Here is a 19932-nt window from a genome sequence, read left to right as displayed (position 1 = left end):
CCCCCCCCATTCACCAAAAAAAGTTTCACAGTAAAAAACACGGAAAACTGTTTCTGACCAGTGCTTTATTAAAAGAAAAAAATATCTATAGTGTCCCTCGCATACATCCACCGTGCATCACGCCACCCGCCGACCCGAAAGATAGAAAATGGCAAAAAACGCTTCACCTTCTAAGAGACTACACGACATATGCCCTCTCTTCAGCTTTGACAGCTCTTATATAGGCAAGGGGCAGGACCACCTGGCTATGTCACCCGGTGGCACCGCCCCCTTCTGACATCACATGACCTGACCTGCCAGGCTGTATGCTCAGATAATGGTCTGGTATGGGTTTTGGGGGGGGCCCCACGCCGTTTTTTTTTTTTTTTTTAATTATGTTTTTTTTTTTTAAAGTTCTATTGCCGGGCAAAAGCCAACATTCTTTAATTCTTTATCTTTATATTCATCTGTCAGTGGAGAAGCCCGCTGGCAGATAATGACTCAGTCAGGGAACATGCCCCCTTGAAGAAGCCATGCATGTTAAGCCATTTTAGCATTCTACTCTACTGTGGCATAGAGTGATGTGAATGGTATAATGTCTCATGCCATGGGAATTGAGGAATACATGCAAATAAATAAAAATAAACTGTTTCTTTTGCTTTATTTTCAGCTTTCTGAAAAACTCCTCGACACAGAAAATGAAGCAATGTCAAAAATCGTAGAACTGGAAAAACAGCTCATGCAAAGACATAAAGAACTGGAAATTGCTCGGGTACATTTCTTATTGTCTTGATATTACAATTTAAAAATGAGCTCACCTAAATGTACAGAGAACATGCCTATGCTGTAGAGATTTTCACAATAAGCTGAAACCTAACCTGCTACTACTTTGTTAAATCCCTCATCTTCCTTGACCTGCTATTTGTTGTACAGTGGTGTGAGTGACTGGCACAGTACAATGCCTTGCTATGTATCTGAGATACAAAACATGAAGCCACTTTGGTGAAAGGAATATCGTAGACACAAAACCCGCTGGCATTCCTGTTCTCTGTCTACTGTGTTCTTTATTGTCACTGGGGTATCGGTTATACGATTATTCTGTTCTGTGTCCTAAACAAACTAATCTCTTGGTATAAAGGGTCATGTCTTGTGTTGGAACTCCCAGAGATATCTGCATGATAAACAATTAAGACTATTCTGGGGTGTTCTACAAGGAGCCAGAAAACGATGTTACTCAGGCAATTTGATTTTGGCCGTTGTATAGATCAGCCAGGGTTGCATTGAGCCCTAGGTTTCCTCTAGAGGTTGCTATGGGTTCCTTGACCAATTGCTGACAAACTATGTTACTCAGCAATTTTATTTTGGCCAAGTATAGATCAGCCATTCTCAGCCAGGGTTGCATGGAACCCTAGGTTTTCTCCAGAGGTTGCTAAAGGTTCCATGACCTATGGCTGATTGACCTTTAATTTGCTGGTTCCTGCCTAATTTCAGGGCAAAACACCCCTTGACAGTACAAGTGGTATGACATCAATGATATTTTTAGCTGCCTGAAAATGGAGAGCCCTCTCCTTACTGACCATCAACGTAAGGCATTTTTCTCAAACTAATTTCATGACCTGAAATTTTTTTTAAGGGTTCCTCTGGGGTAAAAAACATTGAGAAAGGCTGGTATAGATTGTGGCTGTTCAGTAGGGAAAAGGCATTGTTACTAATACAAGTGTGCATATGTTTTTGTACACTTGATAAAGCAGACACCACATAAAACAAAAAACTGTTGGGTTATTATTATTATTTTTATACTGGATTTATATAGCGCCAACAGTTTGTGCAGCGCTTTACAGGTCTCCAGAAAGGTCTGACATTGAACAAACAGGTTTATTTTAATTTTCTTTCATGAAAACCTGTAGAAAAATCTAAGGGCCTGATCCTCAAAAGGGATACGCCGGCGTATCTACTGATACGCCGTCGTATCCCTGTTTCTATCTATGGAACTGATCCACAGAATCAGTTTCACATAGATAGGCAGAAGATCCGACATGTGTAAGGGACTTACACTGTCGGATCTTAGGATGCAGTACCGCAGCCGCCGCTGGGGGCATTTCTCGTCGAAATGCCGCTTCGGGTATGCAAATTAGCACTTACAGAGATCCACAAAGCTTTTGCGCTTCGTTTTTTCTCCGTAAGTATTAGTTTGCCGTCGCAATATTAGGGCTGCTTTTACAAGGCCTAAACTGTTTAGGCCTTATAAAAGTAGACCCTTCTATCCCGCGTCGCTGTCTTTTTTTTTTCAATTTTTTTTTTTCCCGCCACAACTTTTTACGCCCGTCGCGATTCTCAAAACCCGGCGCAACGTAAAACCGCGCAAAGCACTTCGGGAAAATGACGTCGGGAGCATGCGCAGTACGTCCGGATTTAAGTTACACCGCTCAAAATTTCTAGGTAAGTGCTTTGTGGATCGGGCACTTAGTTAGAGATTTTGCGGCGGTGTAACTTAAATGGCAAAAGTTACGTTGCGCTGGGTTTTTGAGGATTAGGCCCAAAATGTGTAAACTGTTAAGGTACAAAACTGGTAGCATAACCTGCCAGGATTTACCTTTTAGGTATCAGTCATCACAATGCAGCCCAACTGAAGTGCCTCTGTTTCTAAGTGATGAAAGAAAGGCATGATTACTGCTTTACACCATGGTGCCGCCTGATCAACCTGTTAAAAAGTACCTATAATGATATCTAGGGAAGTACCTATGTTTATGCACGCAGGGACTTTAAAAAAATCCCAATTTGCTTTGCATACGGTTGCTGGGCGATCGCAAAAGCAACCAGGGCTTAGTCTACCATGGCCTGATATGTCCATATCTGTACATCTGGTATGCACCAATTGTCTACATTGTTTATTAACATAACTTACATCATAAATGTGTACTTTTACCGCTCTCGCTATTGTTCTCGAATTTTTCCTTCCAGCTTGTGTAATATTGAATAGTCCCATACTGTGGTTTTCAGCAGTCAGAACTCCAGTGCCAAGTAGTCATCTGAGGATTTAATGTAACAAAACAAGTGTAATGCCACGTACACAACGTTCAGTCCATCCGATGAGAATGGACCGATGGACCGTTTTCATCGGTTAACCGATGAAGCTGACTGATGGTCCGTCGCGCCTACACACCATCGGTTAAAAAATCGATAGTGTCAGAACGCGGTGACGTAAAACACAACGACGTGCTGAAAAAAACAAAGTTCAATGCTTCCAAGCATGCGTCGACTTGATTCTGAGCATGCGTGGATTTTTAACCGATGGTTGTGCCTACAAAAGATCGGTTTTGACCTATCGGTTAGGAATCCATCGGTTAAATTTAAAGCAAGTTGGCTTTTTTTTAACCGATGGTTAAATAACCTATGGGGCCCACACACGATCAGTTTTGACCGATGAAAACGGTCCATCAGACCGTTGTCCTCTGTTTAACCTATCGTGTGTACGAGGCCTAAAAGAGACCATTAACCTCAACCTTGAACTCCTAAAACTCAACCACAACCTAAACCTTACTTCGGATAGCGAGCAGCAAGGTTAAAGCCTCTGTCTAGTTTTTACTGCTGTCTTTGTTCCCACCGGGAGATTTTATTTCCTGTTCCAAGGACACACTGGGAGGTAGAAAGAATCACCCCAAAGAGATGGAAAAACGTATGTTTCACAGGTGTTACTGGAACAGGTGACCCCCATTGGAAGACATAACTTCTTCTGCTTGTGACAGCTGTAAAAGTTTGTATTTTCCCACACATTTTCCCCCGTGACAGCAACCAGCATTAAAAATAATGGGTGGATTTGTTTGAACAGACAACGGCGAAGGTTATAACCCTTCTCCATCTTTAAAAAAAAAAAAAAAAAAGATTATGGCTGAAGTTTTTTCTTCAGCTACTGATTTGTGTTTGCATGGACATCTCCTTGAGTCTTTAGCTGATGCCACTTACAACAGGGCTCCAAGCAACCCTGTCCAGGATTTTTTTATTTTATGAAATATTTATTTTCTTTATTATCCATGTATCTTATTTGCCCCATTACTGTACCCTGTCTTACCTAATCTGCCTCCTGTTTCCACGCAGGATGTCTGTAAAGATGCAAACACGCAAGTCAGCACACTGCGAAAAATGGTCAAGGAGAAGGAGGAAGCCATTCAGAGACAATCCACTCTGGAAAGAAAGATCCATGAGTTGGAAAAACAGAAAATTCTGAAAAAAGTTGATGGTGATATATCTATCATGCCACCGGTGACAGGTGGTGTGCCATCAGGGGCAGAGGTGGTGCCTGGAGCATCAACGGGCACTGGTATCCCACAAACTGGACATCCTGTGCCTGCTGGAGCACCTACAAGTGTATCAGGAAGTTCTGTGTCTTCAGCAGCAACTCCTGCACCTCTACCTCCTTCGTCTGCAGAGTCTGGGGAAGGTAAGTGAACAAAGTATCCTATACATTTGTAAGAGGAGTCTTCTAAAATGCACTTCATGTAATGATACATCTGTAAACCTAATCCACAAAACTACCAACGCTAAAAACAGTGTAGTCCTGGTCATGCTAGTTCTAATTTAACGCCAATAACAAAAGTCACGTTGTTTAAAAATTGTTAGGACTCCCATAGATATTGGTTAAGTGGTAGGATATATGTTAGAAGATATAAGCTTTGGATTTTGCCTGCATCTCCTCCAAGGGAAGTATAGCCTAAGCTCTTTTGTCCATACTGCTGTAGGTCACAGGAGTGCACTTAGTTTTCCACTCCTGTAACCCAGATTCAGCTGACAGCAGGCTAAAGTCTGCTGTCGGCTGATGTCACAGAGCCGGTCCAGGCTCTGCAGGGATCCCCACAATGTTGGGATCCACCAAGATACCTGACCGGCAGCTGGCTCAGCCTCTCAGCATGCTGCTGTGCAGGTGTCAACAGAAGTCTTGGATAACAGACAGGTTATGCTTCCAAGTGGATAGCAAAGACTGACCACGCTTGGATGGATGTGCTTACATGCCTGTCGTGGTCAGTTTGAAATAGAAAAGCCGGGGGACTGGCAGGATCCCAAGGTATTCCACATAAAGGAAGCAATAAAAAGAGAACAGAATATTTTTTTTATACAAGTCCACAGTATAAGAGACACATATCAGAAATATGAAATGTTGGGGTAAGTGAGGTTTGTGAGCTGACACTGACACATCAAACACAAGAATGACGTGCATAGCAGCATCCAACAATCCAGTGTACAAGACAAAGCTGAAATTATGTTCTTGATTTCTGCATTGTAATTTTTTTTACTTTCTTTTTCTTACAGTGGAAATTGGTTCTACACCAGCAGCTATGCCGCCTGCACCCCCACCTCCACCTCCTCCTCCACCACCTCCACCCCCACCACCACCTCCTCTACCATCTGCGGAGCCTCCAGTTCCTCCACCTCCTCCTCCACCACCAGGAGCTCCCCCTCTTCCAGGAACTGCCTCACCCACAGTTATATTTAACTCAGGACTTGCAGGTAACACAGTCAGGCTTCCTGATAAATGTATTTCAAACGTACACTATTGTTAAATTAAATATTTTTTCCATCTTTTATTACCAAGAAGGTTTTGATTTCTCATACGTTTACATAGGTAGTCAGTTTAGATGCTAGTAAAGTTTATTCTTGTATAGAAATCATGGTGCTATAAGTCTTCAGTGCAGTGCTTTTGGTGCTCTCCAAGTACCCTCCAGAGTCTTACCATTAGGCTAAACCAGGGGTCTCCAAACTGCGGCTTGAGGGCCAAATGTGGCCCTTTGCTAGCCTTTATGCGGCCCTTGGGGCACTATTCCTCCCACTGATATGGGGTACTATTCCTCCCACTGATATGAGGCACTATTCCTCCCACTGATATGAGGCACTATTCTTCCCAGTAATATGGGGCACCATTTCTTCTACTAATATCAATGATGGGATACTATTTCTTCTACTGATAGGGGCCCTACTCCTCCTCCTGACCACCAACCCTGAGGCCACATTTATTCTCACTGGAGCTGGGTCCGGGACATTTTCTGCCCCCCACCACTTGCCACAATTCTGGCCCTCCTAAAGTCTGAAGTGAAGGCAGTAAAGTGGCCCTTTGTTTGAAAAAGTTTGAAGACCCCTGGGCTAAACCCTTGGCTGTCCCTTACACTTCCTAAAGTGTAACTTTCATATAAATGAAAGTATAACTGGTCACTGGTCACTGGAACAGGGAGAATCATACAATGGGGACACTAGTTCTGCTGGGATTTACCATACTTTGAATGGATTTCCTCTCACTTCCTGTTGTGACTATGGGACATTAAGGTCTCATGCACACGTCGCATTAGAAAAAAAACGAGCTGCAAAGCCACTACCAACCCCAGGAAAAAGCGGCTGTAAAAACGTGCTTTTGACGTTAATGCTTTGACGTTAATGCTTGTTTAGCCGCGCTAGCTTTTAGCAGTGTTTCCCTGGGGCTCTATGGGATATCAGCTGTGCTGACCCATGCCTGCTAGTATTTGTACCTGAAAGTCTAATAAAGAGCTAAAGCTTTTTTATTCCTGCAGCTGTTACTATTAATATTGATTAATTTACAGATCAAGCAGCACACATCTTCCTTTGTGCATTAGTGAACATAATTTTTAAATTTTTTCCCATGTAGTGAAGTTTATTTGTGGGCTGATCAGTTTAGCTGCGAGCCTCGCAGGAAATATACGGCTGTGAGTCAGCTCATTTATATCATCAAGGGAAATGAGAGGACATAGATCCTCATACTGGCGCAGCTTGCTTTCATAAATATGGATAGCCTGCATGGGTGTTTACCAATTGTACAGAGAAGTGGGAAGCAAAAATCATCAAATTCATTTTTCATGTTTAAAGCTGGACTCCAGGCAATCTGCAGTATAAAAACCCTAATTAATGCAGGTATGTGTTCATTAAAAAATAACTTAAAGTGGAGTTCCACCTATAAATATAACATTACATCAGTAGTTTTAAAAAAATGTCATTAGTCCTTTACGAATTTTTTTTTTTTTTTTAGATGCCTTCAAAGTGTTGTTGCTAGGCAGAATAGTTAATCTTCCCACTTCCTGCACCTAGGTGCTTAATGCACCGCACAGACTCCTGGGAATGTAGTGGGTGTAACTTACCAGGAGTCTGTGCACTCCCCAGTCTCAAAGAATCATGTGACTTGGACAGCACAGGTGCTGAAACCTGATCTGACACTGCTTGTGCAGCACTGAGCATGTGCGAGATCTGCAAGGCTGAAATCCAGGAAGTCATACAGTCTGGCTTCATGATGCCCACACTTAAGATGGCCCCAGTCAATTTCTATTTTATAAAGTGTCTAAATGCTGTAACAACCTAAGTTTACAGACTAACTTTACTAGAATACATTAAGCTTGTGTATTACAGGGGTATTTATATTTACAAAAGTGAAATTGTGGCCGGAACTCCGCTTTAAATGCAACTAATGTTAGTATCTGAAACTAATATTCATATTATCCTTGGGGTAGCCAATCAGGCTCTGCAGCAATGCCCAAGGAATATACTGAAAGGAGGAGAGAAGGATGACCTCTTTAGTGTTCTTGTTCTCATTAACTGTCCAGTCAGCAAGAGAAGGGCACGTCTGGGCCCCACTGTAGTGTTCTAACTGTAGTGGAGCTCTTAGGCCCCATACACACGGGAGGATTTATCCGCGGATACGGTCCAGCGGACCGTTTCCGCAGATAAATCCTCTCGAGGATTTCAGCAGATTTTAATGCGATGGAGTGTACTCACCATCGCATTGAAATCCGCGCCGAAATCCTCTGGCGATGGCGTGTCGCGCCGTCGCCGCGATTATGACGCGGCGACGTGCACGACGCTGTCATATAAGGAATTCCACACATGCGTCGAATCATTACGACGCATGCGGGGGATCCCTTCGGACGGATGGATCCGGTGAGTCTATACAGACCAGCGGATCCATCCGTTGGGATGGATTCCAGCAGATGGATTTGTTTGGCATGTCAGCAAATATTCGATCTGCTGGAATCCATCCAGGGGAGAAATATCCACGGAAACAGATCCGCTGGAGTGTACACACCATAGGATCTATCCGCTGAAACCCATTTGCTGGGATTTTTCAGCGGATGGATTCTATCGTGTGTACGGGGCCTTAGACCAGGCAGTTTTGTCTTGCAGGGGTGTTGCAAATCTTTTGGCATTATACAAATTCATTAATTGTATAACATCTGAGGAAGGGACATAAGAAAGGTCCCAAAAGCTTACATCTTTAAAGGGGTTGTAAAGGTACAAAAAAAAATTCCTAAATAGCTTCCTTTACCTTAGTACAGTCCTCCTTCACTTACCTCATCCTTCCATTTTGCTTTTAAATGTCCTTATTTCTTCTGAGAAATCCTCACTTCCTGTCCTTCTGTCTGTAACTCCACATAGTAATGCGAGGCTTTCTCCCTGGTGTGGAGTGTCATGCTCGCCCCCTCCCTTGAGGGAGGAGGGGGCGAGCAGGAGAGTCAGGACACCCAATAACACACAGCTCCTTTCTCTATCTTTAACGTAGAGAGCGTCCTGACTCTCCTGCTCGCCCCCTCTCCCCTCAAGGGAGGGGGCGAGCATGACACTCCACACCAGGGAGAAAGCCTCTCATTACTGTGTGGAGTTACAGACAGAAGAACAGGAAGTGAGGATTTCTCAGAAGAAATAAGGACATTTAAAAGCAAAATGGAAGGATGAGGTAACTGAAGGAGGACTGTACTAAGGTAAAGGAAGCTATTTAGGAATTTTTTTTTGTACCTTTACAACCCCTTTAAAGATGCAAGCTTTTGGGACCTTTCTTATGTCCCTTCCTCATATGGATGTAAACGCCCCATACAACCAGTGAATCTCCCTACATATGTTTTACATCTATATCTGCTGTCTTCACATTTATATACTGTTTAGAAAGTTCAGATCGTTTTATGAATTTTTCTCTTCCTGTTTAACACAGAGTGTGATGTCTGGGCATACAGCCAAGATAGCTAAAATTGCTGATTGGAGGAAAGGCACACATCCCCTCTCCATAGGCAGAGACACTCAGAAATGTTTTGTAACAGGGTCAGCTCCCTGCTAATCTATTTATAGCAAGCTCCCCGACAGAAATTTTTACCTGATGTGTCTGAGAATTTTTCAGGAGTTATAAGGCTGATAACAGAGGAATGGGTCAAGAGAGAGCTGCGGGACTTATCACTTTGAAGAGAGATAGCAAAATACTGCAGATATATGTGCCCAGCTCAAATTTCATGAATTGGGTTTACATCCAATTTAAGTTGGCTGTGATCTTTTTAATTGGACTGAAAATAAATATTAGAGAAAAAGAAAGACCTGTGCCACATCCCAATTATTATAGCATATCTTGAAATTAACAAGAACCAGTCCTGTTGGTGGTGGAGTTCAGTGGCACCCACATGAGAAAAATTTGTATAAAAATATAAAATGTTATTCTTGATCATTAAAAGATGACGCCAATGCATTGATACATGATTAAAAGCAATAAATTAGCATATGATACAGACGTCCTACTAGGGACCATTATACAGACACCTCTTTACAGGGAAACATTCATGTGTGAAGATAGAGGTGTGTGTATTTTTATCCGCTGATACCAAATATTTGATATTTTTATACAAATGTGTCTAACATTACATTCAGTATACCTCAAACATGTACAGTATGCCAGTTTTTTTTTGGGGGGGGTGTACATACGGTATTATCAGTATTTTCCTCCCGGTTTCTGGGTACTCGCTCCCGCGGGAGTGGGCGTTCCTGTGCAGTGCCGCAATATCATCTGGGACTTCGCCCATATGATTGACGTACCTGAGAAAAACTCGGCTGATAAGGCGCGTCACGACTTTCCGAAAGTAGCCGAATCGCGAGTCGGCTCTATACGGCGCACCGACTAGGAGCTGTGTAGAGCTGACTGCGCAGGCGCCGTATAGAGCCGACTCGCGGTTCGGCTACTTTCAGAAAGTCGAGACGCGCCTTATCCGCCCGGGGGAGTTTTTCTCAGGCACGTTAATCATATGGGCGAAGTCCCAGATGACATTGCATCACTGCACAGGAACGCCCACTCCCGCGGGAGCGAGTACCCAGAAACCGGGAAGAAAATACTGATAATACCGTATGTACACCCCCCCCAAAAAAAAACTGGCATACTGTACATGTTTGAGGTATACTGAATGTAATGTTATATACTTGTTTTTTGGGTGAACCTCCGCTTTAACTTTAATAGTATTAATATTGTTTTTTAACATATTAACCTTCCTGTTTACTGTATGTTTGTTAATCACAAGTATTTGGCAATACTGACATATACTTCATTATAAATGTATATTTTAATAACAGGTCCACTTTAAAGGAGTACCCCGTTTCAGTAACTTCTAATTTGCCAGTTGTGATCATTTATTTTATAATTGTACCTTGATATTACACGTGTCCTGAGGTTTTGTGTTTCACCTGCTATATTCTATAATATATAACACTAATTTCTCCTCTTCCTTTTGTGCTTCCTCTTAAGATGGACCGATCAAGCTGTTCTGTAGGTTTTTCCATTGTTCTTTTAGAAACTGTGTTCATTGCATTAAATGTTTTTTAAAATGAAGTATGTACATGACAACATTCCAGAGAAAGATTTACCTTTTCTCAAGCTGCCCATAGAACAACCAAATCTGCCACTTAACATCTGCAGAGTTGCCTAATTTAGGTCTAATGGCCCGTATACACAATCCAAATATCATCCGACTTTTTTCGCTTAATAGTCGCAAGTAGGAGTTGAATAGGTTACTAAAATCACAAAAATTCTCGTACGACAGAAAGAAATATCGGAAGTGATGTCATGTGTTGTAATGTATTTGTATTGTATTTTCGGACGACAACTATACTGACTAAGCGAAAATCGTACGATCTGGTATCATACAAGAAAAATGTTCGTGCTTGTCTGATCGAATAATATCGGATGAACTGTCATGATCGGCTCTCGAAAGTAGTGTACACACGATCCGAAAATCGTACGATTCTTCCTTGGATGACAGTTTTCATCTGATATTCGGATCGTGTGTATACGGGCCATAAGACTTGTCGATTAAAACAAAAACAAACAAAAAACACGACTGTCAGGCCTCGTACACACGACCGTTTTCCTCGATAGAATCCATCAAGAAACTTGGTGGGAGACCTTTTTTGCAGAGGAAACCGGTCGTGTGTACGTTTTTCATCAAGGAAACTGTCGAGAAACTCGATGAGGAAAAAAGAGAACAAGTTCTCTTTTTCCTCGACGGGAGTCTCAATTTCCTCGTCCTCGTTTCTCGTCGAGCTGGTTTTCGACGATAAACACGATCGTGTGTATGCTAAGAAACCCGCGCATGCTCAAAATAAAGTATGAGACGGGAGCGCACCTTCGGTAAAAGTAGCGTTTGTAATGGAGATAGCACATTTGTCACGCTGTAACAGTCTGAAAAGTGCAAATTGTCTCTTACCAAACTTTTACTTAAAGCGGTTGTAAACCTGCATCAAATTTTTTTTTCTCCTGCAAGGCAAAAGTCATAATGAGCTAATATGCACTGCATATTAGCTCATTATGAAAAACTTACCTCGGAACGAGGTGTGTAGCACTTACCTGGTCCACGCCGAGCGAGATTTCATCTTGCCTCGGCGTGTCTTCCGGGTATCGCCGCTCCAGCGCTGTGATTGGCTGGAGCGGCGATGACGTCACTCCCGCGCGTGCGCGCGGGAGATTTAAAACTCGCCAAGGTCCGGCGGGTTAAACAAGTGGGTGACTAAAGCGCTAGCCAACAGTGAAAATTAAAAGTGACCAGTGAAAAACAAAATGCTGCTCAAATCTAAAATGTGCTAACAACAAATAAAGGTCTGAATAAAGGATGATGAGCGCAAACTAAAAATCTAAAAGTTAATATAAAGACAGTCCATAGGGGACTGATAACAATCAATAAAGATATGCAGTGAATTCAAAATTAGTGAAATAACCCAAAACTGATAATAAATCCAAAAATAAAAGTCCAAATATTGGTATTGGATACAGAGAACGCCCCTCGACTCTATCTCAGCACTGGGAAGATTCCGTGCAACACGAGTTACACACTTTTTGGATTCTGTTCCAGTTTTGGGAGGATTTTGTTGATACGCATGACCTAGTGTCTGGAGGTAAGCGCTCTGTGAGCCCAGGCTAAGCAAAGAGTTATCAAGATTGTCCACATTGATGCCCGAAGTGCAGAAGTTTTGTTTATCACTGGCACACCAGATTGATTTATCCAAACTTTGATTTATATATTTGGACTTTTATTTTTGGATTTATTATCAGTTTTGGGTTATTTCACTAATTTTGAATTCACTGCATATCTTTATTGATTGTTATCAGTCCCCTATGGACTGTCTTTATATTCACTTTTAGATTTTTAGTTTGCGCTCATCATCCTTTATTAAGGTCCGGTGGGTGCCGGTCCTTTCGCCGTAGATCCCCCTGCGCATGCGTCACGGCGCATTGTGAGGGGAATATCTCCTAAACCGTGCAGGTTTTGGAGATATTCTCCTTACCTACAGGTAAGCCTTGTTATAGGCTTACCTGTAGGTAAAAGTAAAAAAAGTGGGTTTACAACCACTTTAACACGCAGTAACATGAGATTAGCAAAAATAGCCCCCAGGGTTGTGCCAGTGGAATCGAACTTCCCCTGCCATTGTATGTGTTGTACGTCACCGCGTTTGAGAACGAGGGGATTTGGTCTTGACAGTGTGTACGCAAAAAAAGCTTGCCGAGTTCCTCCACAAGCCTGACAAGGAACTCGTCGAGGAAAACGATGTTTCATTTACGACGAGTTCCTTGGTCGTGTGTACGAGGCCTCTCAGCACATCAGGGACTGTTGTCAAGTACATAAATAAAATAATATGTTCTCTGTTTATGGACCATTTTCTTTATCTTTGTGGAAAACTGGGGTTTATTATCTGTTTAATATGCTGGCAAAAGTCACTATCACTTTTCTTTGTGATCCTCGGTCGAACAAACTCACTTACATGTTCATTGTATCAGCTATGCATGTTCTGTATGTGTTTGCATATTTTGTGATTCAGTTTGAGAATAAAAGTATATCCCCATCTACTGTTTTTCGTGCTCAGCTGTGAAAATTAAGAAGCCCATCAAGACAAAGTTCAGGATGCCAGTATTTAACTGGGTTGCTCTAAAGCCCAACCAGATCAATGGCACAGTCTTCAATGAAATTGACGATGAAAGGATACTTGAGGTATGAACTGCAGATGTGCGTGAAATAAAAATGAGTGTATTATATCCCCTCTGAGTAAATGGGTAATAGCCCAAGTCCAGCCTTTCTTAGATCATGGCCATTTTTAGACTTTGGTCTTCTCTCGTTTCCCAAGTCTATGTAAAAGCATTGCCCACCTAAAAACATATACGGGCTAATTGCTGGTCTGTGAGTTCACACAGACCTTAAATATATCAATATGATTATTTTCCAGAGCTTTAGAACATCTAATGTTGCCATAATAAAGGGATTCCAAAAGGGAAATACAGGCGGTCCCTGGGCTACAAACAAGATCGAGTCTGTAGGTTTGTTCTTAAGTTGAATCTGTTTGTAATTTGGAACAGGGACATTTTGTAAGTGTAGCTCTAGACAAAAACATTTTTTAAGCTTTTTGGATAGCATATGGAAGGGTTATCACCCCTGTAACATTTGTTTTGCTGTCTGTGCCGCTGTTCAGATGTCACCCAGGGGTCAAGTCCTGGGGAAAAAAGTGTGGGAACTCCCACCCAAGATCCACTCCCCCACCAAAAAAAAAAAAAAAAGATATGCTCATATGCATATATATTTAACACCCCTTTACATTACATAGCAACCTGCAACACTGGACCCCCTTTACATTACACTGCACCCTGCACCACTTTACATTACACAACACCCTGCACCTCTGGACCCCTTTACATTACACAGCACCCTGCACCACTGGACCCCTTTACATTACACAGAACCCTGCACCTCTGGACCCCTTTACATTACACAGCACCCTGCACCTTTGGACCCCTTTACATTACACAGCATAGTTAAAACAGGAGATAGACTGTTGTTGGCAAGGATAGAGAGAAAAACAGAGAGAGGGGATCAGAAAGAGAGGGAGGGGGTCAGAGAGAGAGAGGGGGGTTGAGAGAGAGGGGGGGCTTGTGAGAGAGAGAGAGGTCAGAGAGAGAGAGGTCAGAAAGAGAGAGAGAGGGGGGTCAGAGAGAGAGAGAGAGGGGGTCAGAGAGAGAGGGGGGGTCAGAGAGAGAGAGAGAGAGAGAGAGGGGGACCAGAGAGAGAGAGGGGGGTAACAGAGAGAGAGAGGGTCAAAGAGAGAGAGGGGGGGTGAGAGAGGGGGGTGATAGAGAGGGGGGGTGAGAGAGAGAGCGAGAGAGGGGGGTCAGAGAGAGAGAGAGGGGGGTCAGAGAGAGGGGGAGGGGTCAGAGAGAGAGGGGGGTCAGAGACAGAGGGGGGTCAGAGACAGAGGAGAGAGAGAAGGAGTAGCGTCTGGTCAGTGGAATGGTTCCCAGGGGCTGGCTCACTAGTTTATTCAACAAAAAAACACAAACACTTTCACGCTGCATCGCTTTTTCAGCGCAAAACATGTCAGTCAGTTGCCTGTCACAATGCGTCTGCTCGAGTCCTGCAAAGGGAACGGCGTTCCTGCTGTGAAAAAAGTGCAGGGGCGTCGTTCCCATGCGTTCCCGCAGGACTCGAGCCCTGATGTCATCTCACTTTCTGTCCCAGTGACAATTGGATTTTGAAAATGTAGGGTTGTTGTGGAAACAAGCCTTGGTGATAAAGCATCAGTGGAGGTACCTTTTTCCAATAAGAACTCTTACAGGAGTGAATTTCCCTTCCTAGAAGTAGATTTCCTCTCACTTCCTGTTGCCTCTGTTTGTAAGTAGGAGTCATAGTTGGATGTTTGTAACTAGGGGACCGCCTTTATGCAAATCTAGTCTTGTTGGAATGAAGAAAGCAATCAAATGGGTTCAAACTGCCTAATCAAATTTCTATTTTACAGCATTTTTTTTCTTCTTTTAATTAGAAAAACAGCATAGCATAAATTGTAATTTTGATGTAACCACCATTTCTTTATCTAGGATTTAAACGTTGATGAATTTGAAGACATTTTTAAGACAAAGGCCCAGGGCCCGCCCATTGACGTCACCTCCAGCAAGCAGAAAGTAACACCTAAAGGCTCCAACAAGGTGACATTGCTTGATGCCAACAGAGCCAAGAACCTGGCCATAACCTTGAGGAAAGCAGGCAAGACAGCAGAAGAAATCTGCCGAGCCATTCAGCAGTAAGTCGTGAAGTCCTGGGAATAGAAATACTGCAGATTAGGAGATTACTGCAGATCTCTTTATGTAATTGACTCAGCAAAGGGTTTTTCCAGGTTCTGATGACCTATCCCCATGAGTGCGAGAGTTTTATTTGTGTAAAGGTGTTCCTGACATCATTATTTCCAGCACTGGAAGGACCAGAGACTTATTAAATATTTATTAAAGGAGCAGGAATAAATAACTAAAAGTTTCAAGAATTTTCAAATACCTATTCATTAACCCCTTCAATACAGAGCTTTTAAACCCACCTCCATACCGGGGCCTATTCTGGCAATTCTTTCCTACATCTACTTTAATCATTCTTTTGCTAGAAAATTACTCAGAACCCCCAAACGTTATATATGTTTTTTTAGCAGACATCCTAGGGAATAAAATGGCGGTCATTACAACTTTTATCTTGCACAGTATTTGCGCAATCATTTTTCAAACGCCTTTTTTTTGGGAAAAAAATGGTTTCATGAATTAAAAAATAACAAAACAGTAAAGTTAGCCCATTTTTTTAGTAACATATGAAAGATGATGTTACGCCGATTAAATAGATACCCTTACATGTCACCCTTTAAAATTGCGCACACTCATGGAATGGCGCCAAACTTTGTTGCTTAAAAATCTTCACAGGCGACGCTTTGAAATTTTTTACAGGTTAGCAGTTTAGAGTTACAGAGGAGGTCTAGTACTAGAATTGTTGCACACACTCTAACGCATGTGGTGATACCTCACATATGTGGTTTGAGCGGCGTTTACATACGTGGGTGGGACTTACGTGTGCGTTCGCTTCTGAGTGCGAACTTTCGGGAACAGGGGCGCTTTTAAAAAATATATATATTATTTTTTTTTTATTTCACTTTTTTTTTTATCACTTTTAAATAATAAACTTTTAAATAAAAACTTTTATTCCTATTACAAGGAATGTAAACATCCCTTGTAATAGGAATAGTGTGTGACAGGTCCTCTTTATGGAAAGATGTGGGGTCAATAAGAACTCACATCTCTCCTCCAGGCTGGAAAGCATGAGATTGTGAAAAAAAAGTTCTCCGATCTCAAGCTTACTAGCCGCAATCGCGGCTTTGTTTACTTCCGGCTACCGGAGCATGACGTCATCACATCGCGCCCGGGCCTCCAACAATCATAGAGATGACTGGTCATCTCTTTGCTTCCCATCCGACGCTGGATGATTCTTTCTCTGGGCCCCCGATGGCACGGGAGAGCCCGGAGAAGCACCGGATGTCCCCTCCCGCCGCCTCTAAGAATGAACAAGCGGCGGAACCGCCACTATGATCGTTCTTATGGTGCGCAGAATCTGCGCCGACAAACAATATCTGAATGATGCCTCTAGCAGCAGGCATCATTCAGATATCCCCTCACAAAGCCCAGGACGTCATATGACATCCACCCTGGGATGTGAGATCCCCTCTGTGGACATCATATGACTATGGGCCGGTACGGAAGTGGTTAAAGAGACCAAATCACTAAACCATTCATTTAAGCAAAAATATTCCTGTAAAGATTATACATTTTCTCACAAAAGTGAGTACACCCCTCACATTTTTGTAAATATTTTATTCTATCTTTTCATGTGACAACACTGAATAAATTACACTTTGCTGCAATGTAAAGTAGTGAGTGTACAGCTTGTATAGCAGTGTACATTTGCTGTCCACGCAAAATAACTCAACAAGCAAATGTACACTGCTATACAAGCTGTACACTCACTACTTTACATTGCAGCAAAGTGTAATTTCTTCAGTGTTGTCACATGAAAAGATATAATAAAATGTTTACAAAAATGTGAAGGGTGTAGTCACTTTTGTGAGATACTGTATAACATATTCTGTGCATGGTATTTGCGTACATGTCAAAAAGCCCTGAGACTGCTGCTGGGTGCCGCCATCTTGGATGTGATGTCACCAGCCCCAGCAGACTCAGGCCTCGTACACACGACAGAGTTTCTCGGCAGAATTCAGCGAGAAACTCGGTCAGAGCTGGATTCTGCCGAGAAACTCTGTCGTGTGTACACTTTCGGCCCGATGGAGCCACCGAGGAACTCGTCGAGAAAATAGAGAACATGTTCTCTATTTTCTCGTTGTTCTATGGGAGAACTCGGGACAACTCGGCTTCAGGGCTGAACTCGCCGAGGAACTCGATGTGTTTGGCACGTCGAGTTCCTCGGCCGTGTGTACGAGGCCTCAGAGTTGTCACTCAAGTGACACACTGTGGTATTCCTCATCACTCCTCCCCAGCAGCTACATAAAAATATATCTTGGGAGGTGGAGAGGGGTGGAGGAGCTGGGCCAGTACAGAGAGTAATTACACACTCCAAAAAGAAGAGGAGGCTGTGATGTGCAAGGGGGTAGAGAGATGGGCTAGGGAATGCTGGAGCAGTCAAATTATCTAGCAGTGTAGTTGCAGATTAGATGCTCCAGTGCCAACATTATAATTCGGAAATCAGTAATCATTGTCTGTATGGTCTTTTCCTTGGTTATTAAAAGATTGTGCATCCTACTGATATATGACATTTCCAGGTCCCTCCAGACACTGTGTCTCTCCTGCAGAGACCTACATGCTGTTTGGCGTCTGGGTTCTTATTGTTTCACAACGGCGGTGAACAATGGATGGGCTTATTTGTCTCTCTGACAGAGTTGTGAATATAATGGACGTTCTTAACGCTTGCACTACGTGAATCAGACAGACATCATTCATAATTATTATGCATTTTGTCTGAGCACAAGGACAGCCATTTTGTTTCCCTGAAAATGATGATTATTATTATTATTATTACTTGTGTTATTTAAATTGCATGAATTGTATTGTGCGGGGTATTTAGCTTCAGGAAATAAAATTAGAAAAATAATAATTACTCAACAGACAATGATACAAATGGTGAGCCTCTCTCTCTCTCTCTCTCTCTCTCTCTCTCTCCGCCCTCTCTCTCCCTCCCTCTCCCTCTCCCCCCTCTCTCTCTCTCTCTCTCTCGCTCCACTCTCTTTCCCTCTCCCTCTCTCTCTCCCCCCTCTTTCTCTCCCCCTCTCTCTCCCTCCCTCCCTCTCCCTCTCTCTCTCTCTCTCTCCCTCTTTCTCTCCCCCTCTCTTTCTCTCCCTCTATCTCTCCCTCCCTTCTCTCTCCCCTCCCTCTCTCTCCTCTCTCCCTCTCCCACCTATATTTCCCTCTCTCCCCCTTCTCTCTCTCTCCCTCCCCCCCTCTCTCTCCCCCCTCTCTCACCCCCTCTCTCCCTCTCTATCTCCCTCCCCCCTCTCTCTCCCTCTCTCCCCCTCTCTCTCCCTCTCTCTCTCTCTCCAGTCTAATGCCACGTACACACGACCGTTTTTCGGGTTCTAAAAAATTACGTTTTTTTATGTCATTAAAAACGATCGTGTGTGGGCTTCAGAGCATTTTTCGGGTTCTAAAAAATGGGGAATTTTTTTTTTGAACATGCTCTATTTTTTCACGACGTTTTTAAGGTTGTAAAAAATGGTCGTGTGTGGGCTTTAACGACGTGAAAAACCTGCACATGCTCAGAAGCAAGTTATGAGACGGGAGTGCTCGTTCTGGTAAAACTACCGTTCGTAATGGAGATAGCACATTCATCACACTGTAACAGACAGAAAAGCGTGAATCGTCTTTTACTGACACAAAATCAGCTAAAGCAGCCCCAAGGGTGGCGTCATCCGAATGGAACTCCCCCTTTATAGTGCCGTCGTACGTCACCGCGCTTTGCTAGAGCGTTTTGTTTTCACGATCGCGTGTAGGAAAGGCCGTTTTAATGATCGGGTTGAAAAAAAACTTGTTTTTTCCAGACCCTTAAAAAGGTAATTTTTTCGAACCCGAAAAATGTGTACGCGGCATGAGGGAAAATAGATTACAGGGTTCAAGGACAGGGAACGTTCTGGCCTCATTGGGAAGAGATTTTATTTATAATAAAAAATGGTTAATGTTATTCTACGCACAAAATATTTTTTAACATTTCACTTCCTCCTCCTGGCCTCCCCAGAAAAGCAAAGCTCTTATTAAGCGGCACAAGCTCGTTTCCTATGCTTTCGATGTCTTCATTTTTCCAGAGCCGGGATCCAAGGGGGCACCCTGCATCATTCCCTCTATATGAAGCAGGGTACCTTCATGAATTATGCATCATGTGCTTATTGACAGGGATTGGGAGGCTTATCAGTACAGTAGTGACTATGCTGATAATCCACCTTCATGTAGTGAAGTAGCCTTGTATGGCTACTGAGGGTGACAACATTGCAGTGAATTCAATGCAAGCCCTGCAGCATTGTCACTTTCCAGGAGGAAGACTAGAACTCTGGAAGGATTATCAGCTACTTTTGAAAAGGGGAAACACTATTTTTGGTAAATGCAATTTTTGCCCTTGCAGGTATTTTATTTCTATGAAATGTTTGCATGTTAAAGTGGAGTTCCACCCATAAATATAACATTACATCAGTAGTTTTAAAAAAATGTCATTAGTCCTTTAAGAATTTTTTTTTTTTAGATGCCTTCAAAGTGTTGTTGCTAGGCAAAATAGTTAATCTTCCCTCTTACTGCACCTAGGTGCTTAATGCTTCCTAACC

The 19932-nt window shown here is 42.8% G+C and overlaps 1 protein-coding gene across 9 annotated transcripts in view; it reads left to right on the top strand.

The window, feature by feature from the left end:
- The window catches only part of FMNL2 (formin like 2), a 335632-nt gene that overhangs the window by 280323 nt on the left and 35377 nt on the right, over positions 1-19932 (top strand). For 6 of the 9 annotated variants that reach the window (XM_040357955.1, XM_040357954.1, XM_040357961.1 and 3 more), the window contains exons 13-18: positions 650-751; positions 4075-4417; positions 5284-5481; positions 10520-10540; positions 13129-13253; positions 15125-15327. In XM_040357955.1, the coding sequence (XP_040213889.1) occupies positions 650-751; positions 4075-4417; positions 5284-5481; positions 10520-10540; positions 13129-13253; positions 15125-15327 (992 nt within the window). The remainder of the gene's footprint in view (positions 1-649; positions 752-4074; positions 4418-5283; positions 5482-10519; positions 10541-13128; positions 13254-15124; positions 15328-19932) is intronic. The other 3 variants (XM_040357959.1, XM_040357963.1, XM_040357962.1) reach the window with 1 other exon arrangement.

This window comes from Rana temporaria, chromosome 6, assembly GCF_905171775.1.
Source record: "Rana temporaria chromosome 6, aRanTem1.1, whole genome shotgun sequence".
Classification (NCBI taxonomy): domain Eukaryota; kingdom Metazoa; phylum Chordata; class Amphibia; order Anura; family Ranidae; genus Rana; species Rana temporaria.
The sequence above is the reverse complement of the archived record's forward strand: the minus strand, read 5'-3'. Positions and strand labels throughout refer to the sequence as shown.